The 14,810-nt window shown below is 40.1% G+C and overlaps 1 protein-coding gene across 2 annotated transcripts in view; it reads right to left on the minus strand.

Annotated features, from left to right (window-relative positions):
• Positions 1-14,810, minus strand: part of ITPR2 (inositol 1,4,5-trisphosphate receptor type 2) — a 525,070-nt gene that overhangs the window by 35,505 nt on the left and 474,755 nt on the right. For both annotated transcript variants that reach the window (XM_079139251.1, XM_079139250.1), the window contains one exon: positions 8,557-8,717. In XM_079139251.1, coding sequence (XP_078995377.1) covers positions 8,557-8,717 — 161 coding nt within the window. The remainder of the gene's footprint in view (positions 1-8,556; positions 8,718-14,810) is intronic.

Below are 14,810 nucleotides of genomic sequence, written 5' to 3' on the forward strand. Positions count from 1 at the left end.
ACTCACCTGGAGCTCCCAGGTGCAGCCTCCAGGAAGCCTGCCTTCCCAGGCCCTCTGCTCTGCAGCACCACTGTGTGTACAGCTCCTGAACTTTGGATCCTGCCTCCTTCATTTAGCCAGCCTCTTTTTGAATCCCAAGGCCTAGCCCAGGGCCTGGAACACAGTAAGCATTCAACCTGCATTTGTTGAATGAGCGTGTCTTTACAAAAATGGAAAATGACATGTGGCCTGCATGTTCGAGGTACTTGACATCACACCTCCACTACGGCAGTCTAAACACTAAGAATTGGGATTTTTAAAACTACTGGAGAAGCAGAATGAGCCTTTCTTTTTCAAAAAAAGATGTCTTTTGGCTTTGATTTTGAATTTTTCCCTGACATTTTCTCCAATACTTGATTTACACATATTTGACCTTAGTCAAGTTTTACCTGATTCCTCATAGTGAAAGTTCAGCTAAAAGTAAAACCATAGACACTGACCCTAGAGAGACTGTGTTTGGACCCAGTCCAAGTGCTTATTTACTGAACACCTTGGATGAACAACACATATTTCTGAATCTTGATTGACAAAATTGGGTATAATGAAGTAAGATAACCTGCAAAGCTGCTGGTATGTGTCATGTATTTAATTTCCTTTCTTTATCAGACACTTTGGCTTTAAAATGCACTTTCTGCCTGGACCACTTTCCCTTCCATCCCTTTCTGTCAACGTACTTCTCATTTTTAAGCCCAACTTTCTCACCATCTTCTCTGTGAAACAGTGCCCAGCTACCTGAGCCACAAATAACTGTCCGTCTTCTATACTCCAGCGACTATTATTTATTTTGCTCAATAAACCTATGCTGAGTGCCTACTACGTGCTAGGCATTGATGTAGGCGCTGGGATTACAGCAGAGAACAAAACAGCATGCAAATGCAGTGTATATTGTAAGGTGAATACTAAAATATCAATATGTAGACAATCTCAGGTTGAATATAAAGGCTGAAGGAAATAAAGGGTGACAAGACAAAGTAACAACAATGAGGGAATCAGGGAGATGGGGTGCATGCAAAAGGTTGGGGGACAATGAGGACAAGTGGAAGGTACAGACATGTGACCAGGCAAGAAGGCCAACATGTCTGAAGTGTAGTTGGTGTGAAGAAATGAGGCTGGCGACGTAGGCTGGAGTCACACGGAGTAGGAGTCCGTGAAAGAGTTGGAATTTTATCCTAAGGATCATGCAAGGGTCTTTTGCAGGGGCACAAAGGTGTAACTGTTTTCAGATTTCCCTAGTTAACGAGGTTTCTGTCTATTCTAACCCTTACCAGAGTTCCAGTAGATACTGTATTTTCTGGCCAATGTAGCTCTCCTTTCCATTAAGCTGTGGTTCTGTGAGGGCAGTGAAGATGTTTTATGCTTGTTTTTATCAGTGCCTTTTGTATACTGCTCCCCAGTTAATACTTGTCAAATTAAACAGAAATGTTCCACAGCCTCCTCCTTCTTTCTTGCCTGCAATTGGAATAATTGTAATTGCAATAATTATAATTGCAATACTTCTAATCTTTGTAAGAGGCATGCAGTTGCCAACCAGTTCTGAACAGCTTCTCATTTTCCTATCTGAACTCCTCTCAGGCCTTCCTGCTATTGTAGGGCTGTCATCTGATCTCCTGTTCCCTGGCAAGATCTATCCCCTGCCCTGTGCACTAGATTTTTATAGTCCCTCTTCTTTAAAGCACCATGTGTGCAGCTGAGAGTGTTGGGTACAGCTGGCCTTGCCTGCTTTCAAAGGAACTGTGGCTTCTTGCTTTACGTGTTGTACAGGATCCAATACTAATAGACTTTTATTGACCGCTTGCATGTTATGGAGGCAGCATGCCTTTGCTATAGCTGTGCCACCATGGGCAAGTTATCCGTCCTCTTTAAGCTTCTGTTTCCTCGTGCATGAAATGGGGATAATAATAATAGGATTTGCCCTGGTCTTCCCCAGGATCTCTGCCTTGCCCCTAAGACTTAGAATGGGAAGGTTAATGCCTGGGATAGCAGGAGGCCTCCATGGCCTACCTAAGTTCGGCAGGCTTCTATTCTGAGTTCTGACTGAATCATTACACATAATATCAATGGGCAAATTGAGAAGCAAAGGGGATAAGTCAAGTCATCAATCTTGTAAATGGAAATCCTAAGAAATCAAATTCCATATTCTAGAGCCCACTTTATTCTTTTACACCAAGCTTCTCCTTCAACACTACCTAGGACAACCAACAAAAGCCACTTTTCGGCGTCTCAAACTCCGTGGACAATCACCCAGCACCAGCAGATCCAGTTTCGGATCAATTCTGGAAGAAAGGAAGTAACCGAGGACAGCTCAGAGTCAGGGCACTATGGCCTGCCCTTGCCTTTGCTCCCCACCCCACTTCCATCCACAGAAAATCATTCCAAAACTATTTTGGCCCAAATCCTTTTCCCCTCATTTCTAGCACTGAGGTCTAACCAGCTGAGCACTGCAATACAGTGTTCCAAAGGAAGGCTCCATGGCAGCCACTGTGAAGCACTTCCGAGCCTGTCTGTTTTGCAAACAAAACAAAACGAAAAAAAGCGGATTAGAAAGGTGTGAACATAAGTGCAAAAAGGTGGTAATTCATGGACCCTGCACATGAATACCAAATAGAAAATGAGAATAACATGGAGGGGCACTCCCGCAATGACAATGAAACCCAGAGTTGGGAATTGAAACGGATCCCTCTCAAATTGAAGACACATGTCTGGACTTCAAATGTGGGGACGACGGTGGTGGCTCTGTGAATGTATACACTGGCTTCCTAATTGTGCGTTCTGAGCTGCAGAGACCCCCTTGGCTTGCCTTGACATGTAAACATTGTTGAAAACGTTGTCTTAATAAGTTCTGAATTCTTTAAAATAGGTTTAGTTAAAAAAATTAAGATGTTACATAATTGGCTTCATTAGATCCAATTACACAATTAGTGTAAATTAGAAATAATGGAATCAGAACATATAATTTCAAAATTATGACAGAAAACAATAATGCAGAAATTAAGTTGGCGAATGGTGCTGAGGCAGGCAGGGTGCATATAAATCGTAGACAATTTGATGTCTTCCATGAGTGCAAGCATCTCCCCCCTGCAGTAGTAACTGCTCAAAAACATGGTTTAACTAAACAAGACTGATTTTGAGTTCCAGACTCAGAAAACAACATCTGGAAAATTGTTAGTTCTTTTCCCCTCCTTATGTGGCTGAAGGAATGAGTGAATAGATTTCTATCTCATGAAAAGGATGATCTCTCTCTTTCTAAGGTCTAAGCAGATCACTGCAAGGAAGGATTCATTCTTAAGAGTAAAGGATGCTAAAAAAAAAAAAAAAAAAAAACACATCCATGCACACAGCTGCCCCTCTGCTAAGGAAGCAGCCTCAGGCACCCTCTTGAGGATCTGTGCGTGGGAGGGGGGTGCTGGGCGGCAGAAACACTAGAAGAGAGACCAGAGTCACGCAAGGGCCTCATCCTTCAAATCAGTCACCTAATTTTTAATGTTGCATTTTTTACACTTGGTTCAAGTGACATAACCCTTCCTAGCACACCTTTATCTTCTGATTTTAAAGAAGGGAACAAGCATTTGACTAATGAGAAATCCGTGTACTCATCTCTCCCAGCTATTTTTAGTATATCTTTCTGTAAATTTTGTCCAAGTACCAGAGGGCTAAAAAGAACCCATTTATTTATTAATTCCCTAATGTTTTTTATTTATTCAATAAATGTTTTAAGTTTCCTGGGGGAAGAGACGATTTCTTATTCATCCTTATACATCAAACTTTCAGCATAGCCACTAGCGATGGATATTGAAATGCTTTTAATACACATTACATACATTACTTGCCCTGGTATTGTGCAGAACAGCTACTATCTACCTGGGTCTGACCTTCAAGAAACTTCCAATTAATTTTCTATGTAAGACAGATGATTATGTTAAGAAAAATATGAATTAAATTGCTTACATTGCCATAATGTCAGGAAGCAGTTGTTAGTCAAGAAACAAATAAGTAGAAGACCTTAAAAGTGAGATATACTAACAAGAAGAAATGGTCCCCAAACCCACAGTCAGGGTGGGTGGGGAGTAGCCAGGGTCTCAGCCGAAGTCCAGTACCATCCATCAGGATGCCAGGGGAGGCAGCAGCTTTCTGAACACACACACACAGCTCTTACATGCAACTCTGGTTTGGGTCTTGCTGTTTGTCACATTAGGTAATAAACATCCCCAAAGATCCCTAACATATCTCAGCAAACAACACTGAAAACCTGAAAATGTCCCCCAAATTTAGAGAAACAGCTAAAAAGCCTGAGGCGTTTCTTCTAATGGCCACTATTTTGTCTGTTCCTCCTCAGTCATCATCTTCTGGGTAATAGGAGAAGCAAAGGGGCCCAGGGATGCTCAAAGGCCATTACTAGGAACAGCTTGGGGATTTATCCTTTTATGTTTGCCTCTTATTTACTGTATTTCCTTTCATTACTTCTACTTTCCCACGTGGACCCTTCTTTTTTCCTCATTTTCTCTTCCCAATAAATACTAACTCAAAATATCAAATTCTTTTTATCAAAAATGAGGTTGGCTTGCCAGAAGAAAATACATTCTCCAATACCTTGATCTACCTGCCTCTTCCCTAACAATATCCCAGCAGATGCTTTGTGTTAATTTGAATATTCATATACTGGCTTATAAACAACTTGGCTGAGAGTTTGAAGGAAGGGGTACAGCAGTTTTACATTTTGATTAATATTTCAGACTCGATTTTATCACTGGATGAATACAGAGGCACAAAATTGTTTCCTAAAATTCTAACCCACAGAATAGAAGCAGCATATTACTTTATTTTAAATGTATGTTTTAGTGGCTATTTGGTATAAATATTCCTTGTTGATGTGGTAATAAGGTATAAGGCTGAAGCATTGGAGGTGAAAACATACAGATGGAAAAACATTCCCCAACTTATTATAGTCTTGTTTTTCCCATTTCACCAAAAGGTAGGAGGCATTTTCTAAAGTTCCCAAGGCACAAATCAGATTTCCTCTAACAGTGTAACCAAATTCAGATGGATTCATTTTCTTTTGCATAACCCCTTATGGGTAAAAACTGCATTGATTATGAAGAATCTTAAGCTTCTTGCAAAGCCCTATTGATCAACAAGCATCTAAACCAACCTGGTAAAATAACATGTTTTAAGGAGCAAAAGTAAGAGTGACAGGAAGACACCTGGAAGGTTTCTTACCAAACTGTTAAGAGGAGCTACCTCTGGAGGGAGGGGAAACAATTCCCAGTCTTCAAACTCAAATGTGCTTAGACTTATACATGTTCTAAAACCTTGTCTCTCTAGGAGGATCAGGATTACAAGACCAAAGACTCCATGGAGTAACAGATTTTCTGAACTGAATTTGTCAGCTACAGATTTTTAGTTTTCTAAAAACACTATTTCAGAAAATGAACAATCTTTCATGTGAACAAATTTTTGTTTCCATTCCGACCTAAGCTACTCCACTCTTCTTTCCTCTGGTCATTAAAATTCAGGAATGGAGCCTGTTCCCTCCGATGCACATTGCTTGGATGAGAATGAGACATTTCATGCTGGAATAAGCTTATGGGCTCTTCTCCCTCCTGTCAAGGTTCTGGAAAGAGCTCTGACAGAAGAGGGTGGGCAGAAACATGGATAAGGACTGGGATACTTAAAGATCCAAGCACAAGTGTCTGGTAAAATGGTGCTTTTACTGTGAAGGCTAAAGATGGGTCAACATTTTCACAGCAGTCTCTCTTGTGGGAAAAGGTCACTGGGTGATTTCTGCAGTACAAAATCCAAAGGCTGTGACCTATCTCTTTTTTATGGCTTCTATGCAGCAATTGCTGCTCTTGAACTCTGGCACTGAAATGCTCATCTCTGGATTTTTGACAATCTCCACTTACTGGTTCTCCCTCTGCCTTCTTTACTGTCTTTTTTCCTACCTGTTTCACTCGTCTTTCTTCTGGGGGACTCCCAGGTTCTGTCTTGGGCTCTCTCCTCCCTCTTTACACTCTCTCCCTCTTCTCCCACTGGTCTGCAGACTGGCAGCTTCCATGGTCATTCCATGTGGACAGTCACATGAGAACTTCATTCACCAAGTCCCTTCACTCTACCAGGTAATTTTAACATATGTCACAGCACGTCCATGAGAGATGCAGCAGTTTCTGTGCATCGATAAAGATGCAGAGGCTCAGGAAGGTTCTAAGACTCACTTATGATACCCAAGACCACCCAGTCACTAAGTGATAGAGACTGGGTTTGATCTTCCTGGCTCCAAGACTCATTCTGTGGCCACCTTGATATTCTTTTGAAGCCATGTTTCTGGCTCTCCAATCTCACTTCAAAACCAAGTCTTTTTCTCCAATCAGCTTCTCTTCCTAACAGAGACTCTCTGAAGCTGACACACAACCTTTCTCCCCATGACCAGTCTGACATTGTCAGGTGTCTTTGGCTCCTCTTGCTCTCTTTCACCTCTGCTCCTCCCATATCCCCACCTTAATTTCATCCATTGCTAAATATCATCTCTGATGCTGTATTTCCCTTTCAGCGCCATCTTACACTCCACCATCACCACTTGACTATTGTCCCAGGTCACGTGATTCTCTTAGTTAGAATATTCAGTGACTTCCCATTGCTGATGAAATAGCACCCAAATGCCTGTATTTATTACACAAAAGTCCCAACTACTTTTCTTGCCACGTCTCTCAGGGCTTCATTCAAACTGGACTAAGTACCAGTGAAACTGGGCAACTAGGTATCCCTCAAGGGTCTATGTCTCCCACTTTTATGCCTCTGTTCAGGAAGTTACTTTTATGTAGGAGATAAACCCCACCTGTATGAATCCTGCCCTGTCTGCTGTGCTGGCCTGACTGTGCACACGCGTGTGTACACGCGCATGCATGCACACACACACACACACACACACACACACACACACACTTGATTCTCCTTCTCCCCATCCAGTTGGATGTCACTTTATAGATTTTCATTTGTACAACTCCTAGGGAGCTTGGCATTTTCTACTTTTGGTTTGTTATTCAACCTCCTTACCAAGATCTGAATGTCTTGGCACAGGGGAATACATCAGACTCTTCACTGTATTCCCTGAAATCTTTTAGTCTAAAAGATATAATAGGAACCTAATAAATATTATTGATTAAATTTATTCAAACTTTGATATAAAGCAGTAATGTGACGTCACATGTTAAATGTACCTTTTTTTCCCAGCAAGCAGAAATGAAATGTTTCTCACATGCACAATGGAGAATGTGCTGAAGACCACTGTGAATGCACAAATTGGCCCTTTCACCCCCAATTTAGAAAGAAAAGGGGGCAGAAAGGTAAAAGCAGAAAAAAAGAAACCATATCAGGTTCTGTCTACTGTCAAATGAATGCAGAGAAACAACTTGTAGTCGGATGAAAGTCAATACTAAAAGAGTATAAAAAATGCTGAACTACAAAAATTCAGTTTACATGTAGCACTCTTGTGACACATTGATATTGACAGGAAGGTATATCATTACTATCAACCTGCACTTATCAATATCTTTGCCACCAAAAATGTTCTTTGGTTGTTCCCGATATGGGTCCCTGCTTACTAGAGCCACTGTTAACCAGCTCTCCTATCCTGATCCCATGGCACTGGTGCTAATTATCCTGAGAAGCAAGCAGCAAGGAGAACCATCATCCTTGCGGTCTCTTTCTCAAACAGTGAACACAATTTTGTAGGATGGATTTTGGGGAAAATAAAAACCCAATGTACATGTATATTTATTATAAGTATACAAGAATTGATAAAGTTGTAATTATGCTTACTGAAGGTACATGTGAACACACTAAAGTTGCAACTTCAACTTTCCTGTAGGCCGGTTAGTTTTAATTTTCTATGAGACAGAAGAAGAAATTTCAAGTTATGGACAACTATATCCTCTGCACTTACCTTAAAAAGGAGCTATAAGTAACTGCATGTGGCAGGATCGATGAAAATTCAGCCTGGACTCTGGCAAATCAATCCAAAGGGTAGGCTGCCAGGAAACTAGGGCTCTCCTGTTAGGACTGAGTATCGTAATCTTCCTACATGGAATTTAATTTCTTAAACTTCTGATTTTTGAAATTTAAGGAATTGCTTAAAGTATGAATCTTTTGTTCACATTTGACATTGGGAATGTTCCATATTTGAGGAATTGGGAGATCAGCAATGACAGAAGGCATGAGGTCAGAAGGTGAGAGACATCACTGAGAAGGTGCTAGTCACTGCCTGGAGATTCATTCCCTCAGCAGTATTAAGTGGATATTATATGTGCACTTGAGACTTAGATTTGGTTGAAAAACCAAGTAAACGACTGGGAACCAGTGTTTAGGCTACATAGAGGTTCTTCAGTGATTGATGGGCTTATTTAAAAATTAACAACAACAAAAAACATTCCTAGAACCTTTCTATTCTGGGAGAAGGGAAGGATCAGGAATGTGAAAGTGTGTGAAACACAAATGGTCACAGATTCGGAAGCTCTGGTTACTCACCACAATCATTTGAGCCACGTAACTTTCAGGTCCAGTGTATTCTGTTGGGTCTTTAACTTTCACCAGGACAATGAAGTACAAATAATGCCACATATTGTGTTCTGATTTAATATGCTCCTCAAATGAAACAGTCTTATTATCAAACTTGTCCCTCTCAAGCCCTGCAAAATACAATATATGTAATTTGTCATTTAATCAGCACTTAACTTTTTAGCATAAAAACAAAACATAATCATAATTGTGAAAGAATCTGTGCTGAAACAGTACACCAATTTGAAATGTTTTGATTAAAAACAACACAGTACACAAGACCTCTAGAATAAAGGTCACAGTTTATAGTTTTCTTCCTCACTAATATTTATTTTTTTTCCTATGAAGCCTTAGAAATGCACAATCCTATTATAGACATAAACTTTGCAGGTAATTTTAAATATAGCTATAGTAAACCTGTGAAATTAAACTGGACCACAAATCCAAGAAAAAGAGGTAGAAATAATAGTGCAAGAAAAGGTATACTTGCTAATCAGGGCAGAAAAAAAATTTATCTTATTCAGGACTTGGGTTAAAAGAAGGAAGGCACTGAGAGCCCTCTCTTCACAACTGCTTCTAATCAGTGAAGGGCACAAGAACAGAGAGAACCTGCCAGACTCTGGGGGCATCAAGGACTCACATGCTTCCCTAGTCCTCTAGACTTCCGTGCTCCAGGTATTGGGGGAGGGGAGGATCTGTTCAACCTCCTGAGCACATTTTCAGCCTCTGAAAGGACACTGAAGAATGAATCTGGGCAGTAAAATTCTTTTCTCCCGATGTTAAGTGGATGAAAGGAAATGAATGAAAATGAAGAAAAACATCTATGGAAAAATGAATTCCATTGCCAGGTAAAATGGGGTGTTGGGGTTGAATTTGGCTTCGCAATTCAGATACTGGAGAAGAAACCAGGAAAGTGAATTCCAGCTCTGGCTACTCTTTTCCTAAGCACTTTGAAAAGGCCATTCAAGCATAATGAAGATCCTTTAAGTAATAAAATACAAAGCACACTAAATTTTAAAAAATCTGTCCCCAGTGAAGGGGTGCCTTTTTAACTTGTTATTGAGTATTTTTATGGAAAACATAATATTCAGCTAGCTAATAGCTATGCCTCATCTTATATGACCTATCTTCATGTCCAAAATAAACTCCAATCCTGCTCCAACCACAGTCCTCCTCCTTTCATTCGATAGCAACTCCATTGTTTCAGTTGTTCAAGCCAGAAGTCTAGGACTCATCCTCGAATTCTGTCTGCCTCTCAGGCTTCGGGTCCAATCCATGTTGAAATGCTTTTGGTTTGACTTTCAGAGTATGTCTGTTATCTGAACACGTCTCACCACCTCCACTGTTGCCACTGAGTCTGGGCCATTATCATCCCTCATCTGGATTATTGCAATAACCCCCCAGTCCTCCCTGTTCCCACCTATGCGCTTTATGGCCCATTCTCAACACAAATGGCCACAGCGATCCCTTAAAAACCTAAATACAATGGTGTCTCTTCTCTGATGCAAAAACTGCAGTGGACTTCCACCTTTTCAGTACAGGGCCAAGTCCTTACAATGGCCTACAAGTAGGGTTGCTAAAAAACAAAACAAAACCCGGGATGCTCAGTTAAGTTTGAATTTCAGATAAAGAATGAATAATTGTTTAGTATAATGATGCCTCATGTGACATTTACTTGCTAAATCCTGTGTAGTTTGGCTCCCAGTCACACTAACCTTATCTCCTACTGTATTCTCTGTTGCTAGTTCCTATGCAACCATACTGGCCTCCTTGCTATTCCTTGGACAGAATCCTGCTTCAGTGGCTCTGGACTGGTTGCTTCCTCTGCTCACAAAACTCTTCCCCCTGATATCGCCTTGGCTGACTCATTCACCTTCAAGTTTTTGCCAAAATCTCACCTTTTCAAGATGGCCTAACTTGATCACCCTATTAACACACTACCAGTTCCTTCCCTTTCTGCCAATACCCTTTTCTCTTTCTTCCTCTTTATCCTACACTGCTTATCACCCACCAACAGACTGAATACAGCCATGTCAAAGTTGTGAGACTGGATCTCAACTCTAAGATAAAGAGGTAAAAATGACTGCAAGAAAAAACTTTACTGCTAATTAGGACAGAACAAAAAAATGTCATTTTACCCAGAAACTTGAATAAAAATTTATTAATTATTTTTGTCTTTCTTCCCATTAGAACATAAGATCCCCCTGGGCTGATATTTTTGTCTTTTAACTTCACCAGTGGTTCCAAAAGCTTAGAATGGTGTCTGGTACATGGATGGCACTCAACAAAACATAGACTGAATTAATTAAGAATATCTTACTAATAAAATATAGCTCCACTAAGATGCTATAATAAATTTAAGAAAGAAAGAAAGAAAGAAAGAAAGAAAGAAAGAAAGAAAGAAAGAAAGAAAGAAAGAAAGAAAGAAAAACATAATAGGCAGGCACAGTGGCATATTCCTATAATCCTAGAGCTCAGGAGGCTGAGGCAGGAGGACTGCAAGTTCAAAGCCAGCATCAGCAACTAAGCAAGGGCCTAAGCAACTTAGTGAGACCCTGTCTCAAAATAAAATATAAAAAGGGTTGAGGGTATGGCTCGGTGGTTTAGCACCCCTGGGTTTAATTCCTGGTACCAAAAAACAAAGTGAAAAAATCAGATAGAACCTGTATGGGTGAGGATGTGGAACCCTCATATTCTGCGAGTAGAAATAAAATAATGCAGCTGCTTTAGAAAAGTTTGGCAGTTCCTCAAAAGGTCAGACATAAGAGTTACCTGATGACTCAGCATATTCCACCCTCAGGTTGAACGAAAAGAGAAATGAAAATATACGTTCACATAAAAATCTGTTCATGATTATGTTAAGTGAAATAAGCCAAACTCAGAAAGTCAAGGGTCATGTTTCCTCTCATATGTGGAAGCCAGAGAGGAAAAAGGAAAAGAAAGGTGTGTGTGTGTGTGTGTGTGTGTGTGTTGATAGGAATCTCATGAAAATCCAAGGGAGATCAGTAGAGCAGAGAAAAGGGACCAGGGGAGGAAGGAGGGGAGGAAAAGGGGAAATACTGGGGAGGGATATTGGTCAAATTATATTGTTATATTATGTGCATGTACGAATATGTACCAACAAATCCTATCATTAGGTACAACTATAATACACCAATAAAAATACAGAAAAAAAAAATCTGTTCATGAATGCTCATAGCAGCATTATTCATAATAGCCCAAAGTGGAAACAACCCAAAAATCCATCAATTGATGACCAGAAACAATATATGATATCTACAAAAAAATGGTATATCTTTTTGCAATAATAAGGCACAAAGTATTGATACAGGGTATAAAGTGAACCTTGAAAACATAGTAGGTAAAAGAAACTGGTCACAAAGGACTAGATATTTTGATCTCATCTATATGAAATGTTCAAAATAGATCAGTAGTTGCCTAAATCTAAGGAGGATGGAAGGATGGGGAAAGGGTGATGTCTAAAAGGTATGGGTTATTTTGGGGGGAGGCAATAAAAATATTCTAAAATTGATTATGGTGATCTATATACAACTCCAAATTTGCTACAAACTATTGAATTGTAGACCTTAAATGGGTGAGTTGTAAGGTATGTAATGCATATCTTAATGGAGCTATAAACGAGAGAGAGGTGGGGGGATATAGTAAAATTTCCAGAACTCAATCCAAACACCTACTTCTTGCAAGGCAATAATGCCACAAACACAATGCTGATACCAGTTAATCCATGATGTGGTAGAGGGAACAGATAACTTGTGTTATACGCTGAAGTGGGTATAAAGAGAGAAAAATGAATTCTGACTAGGTACATTTAAAAGGTTTCTAACAGGTGTGAAGCTTTAAAAATCCTGCCCTGTAACATGATTATGGCAAGTGGAGAAGAGGGGAATGGCAATGAAATGAACTTGATATCTGCTGAGCACCTAGTTACGCCAACAACTATAAAGATGTCCAAATACACTATCATAGTTACAATAGTTCAATATGATTTTTTAGCATGTGAAGAAACAGATTTTGAATAATTCAACAAATTAGGGCAAAAAAGGAACTGGCACGGCAAAGCTAGAGATGAAGGTAGATGACCTGCTCAGGGAAATATCAGTTCCTGGTGTGGTTCACAGGGAACCCCTGGAAATAAGATGAAGTGGTATGCTTGGCACAACCACAAATAAGTTTAAACTCTTAGCTGTGGTGTTTGCACTGCATTCTGAAGACACTTGAGAGAAGCCTGGCAAATTCAGAGCTATACTTCAAGTAGTTCCTGGGCAGAATTTAGAAGAAGCGAAAGGGCTGAGGTAGAGGATAGGGAGCCAGAGCAGTGGGGGAAGGGCTGAGAGTAGAACAGGCTCTTTCCTCTGCATAGGCTCTAACTTGCTAGGCTTTGCCACAAGTTCCCATCATCTTAACTACAGCATGTTGATGGTTTCTCAGTCCTCATCTCCAGTATGAACCTTTCTTCTTAACTTCAGTTTCCATTTCCAGCTAACTACTTGAATAAATGCTGTGGGGTAGCTTGTGGGCCTGTCAGACTTAGCTCATCAAAAGTTTGCTTCCTCAGGCCTTCTTCACTGCTGTTTAGGAAGTCCTTGAGTGGGGAACTTGAGGTGATCCTTAGACTCCACATGCTGACAATCCACTCTGGCAGTTTCTTGTAGTCTCTCTTTCTTACCAGTCTCCAAATACATCAGTTCTATGACGTCTCTCTGCATCTACCCCCTCTCCTTTCTGCCTTGCAAATATTCCTTCCTCAAAACTCAACTCATCACTGCACCACTGACTCCCACAGACAGCTAGATGGCTGATCTCCGGGCTTCCAACACTTGGCTATGAAAATGTCTGTCTCAGCCTCTACCACTTTACTCTCTGATTAACTTTTGTGTTATCAGCACCTGGTACAATATCTAGCAAACAGTAGGCATTTAGCTAAACTCAACAGAAAAACAGAAAAATTGTATAAATGAATAAGAAAGATTGAAGAGGCATTTGGAATGAAAACTTGAGAGGTCTATCCAAGAGGTGTAGATTTGGAGAGAAGGAAGAATCAAAAATGATTCTGCATTTTCTTACATGATATTATGGTACAATCACCACAGCAAGATAGCCTGTCCTTACACCTACCATCCATGTGATGCTGACCTACCATCACATCCTTCCTCTGATTTGTTGTTTCATCACACCTGGTCTATCCACATCCCCTTCTTTTTGGGTTTTCAGCCTCCAGCAATTCAAAACATATATATATATATTTTTTTTTTAACTTAATTTTTTTTTTATACCAAGGATTGAATCCAGGGTTGTGTAACCAGTGAGCCACCTCCTCAGCCCTTTTTATTTTTTAAGACAACATCTCACTAAGTTGTTTAGGTTCTCACTAAGTTGCTGACACTAATTTTGAACTTTCGATCCTCCTGCCTCAGCCTCCCTATCTGCTGGGATTACAGGGGTGTGCCACTGGATATAGGAGCTACTTTGTCTCTATGATTACTGCTTGAGCTCTGTCCTCTGCTAACCATTACCCAGTCATGACCACCTTTGGAATCACCAGCAATCATGTTTGACTCTCAAATGTCTGGGCATAGCCTTAAGGTTGGGAAAGCCTAGCTGCTGCCACTGCCTATCACAGAATCCGCACCTTCCTGAACACTGTGGGTGTGGCTTGGAACACACCTGGAGCCAGTCTCTCCTGTTCTGGAGGTTCTCTCCTCTTATTTGATTTTATATCCCTCTTTTCATCACAGACGACCCAACTCTATCAAAGCACAATTCTGGGTTAATTGCAGCTATTTTACAACCTATAGTATAACTCCCAAATATCCTGACTGTTTAAATATGTCTTGTAATTACATTGTAATTAAGATATGTATCATATCTTAATGTCTTTAATTAAGATATGATATGCACCATATCTTGCAGATGAAGAGATTCCAGCATTGAGTGCATGTCTAGAAATCCGTCATCATGATATCCTCCACATTTCCACTGCTGAAGTTCCTAAAAATGCCCAGGATCGATTGATGAAGTTTGTTAAAAGTTTCTATTTTGTTTAAATGTGCACACTGTTTGCTATACTTTATGATATTTTATGTGTTCTAATACAAAAACACTGTTTACATTTATTCTGAGGTTAAATTACCAAAATGGTCCCTCAGACTTGAATAAACATGAAACTGCCAGAAAAGAAACTTTAGGTTGATCCCAAATATCCT

This window comes from Sciurus vulgaris (assembly GCF_902686455.1).
Source record: "Sciurus vulgaris genome assembly, chromosome: 5".
Lineage (NCBI taxonomy): Eukaryota > Metazoa > Chordata > Mammalia > Rodentia > Sciuridae > Sciurus > Sciurus vulgaris.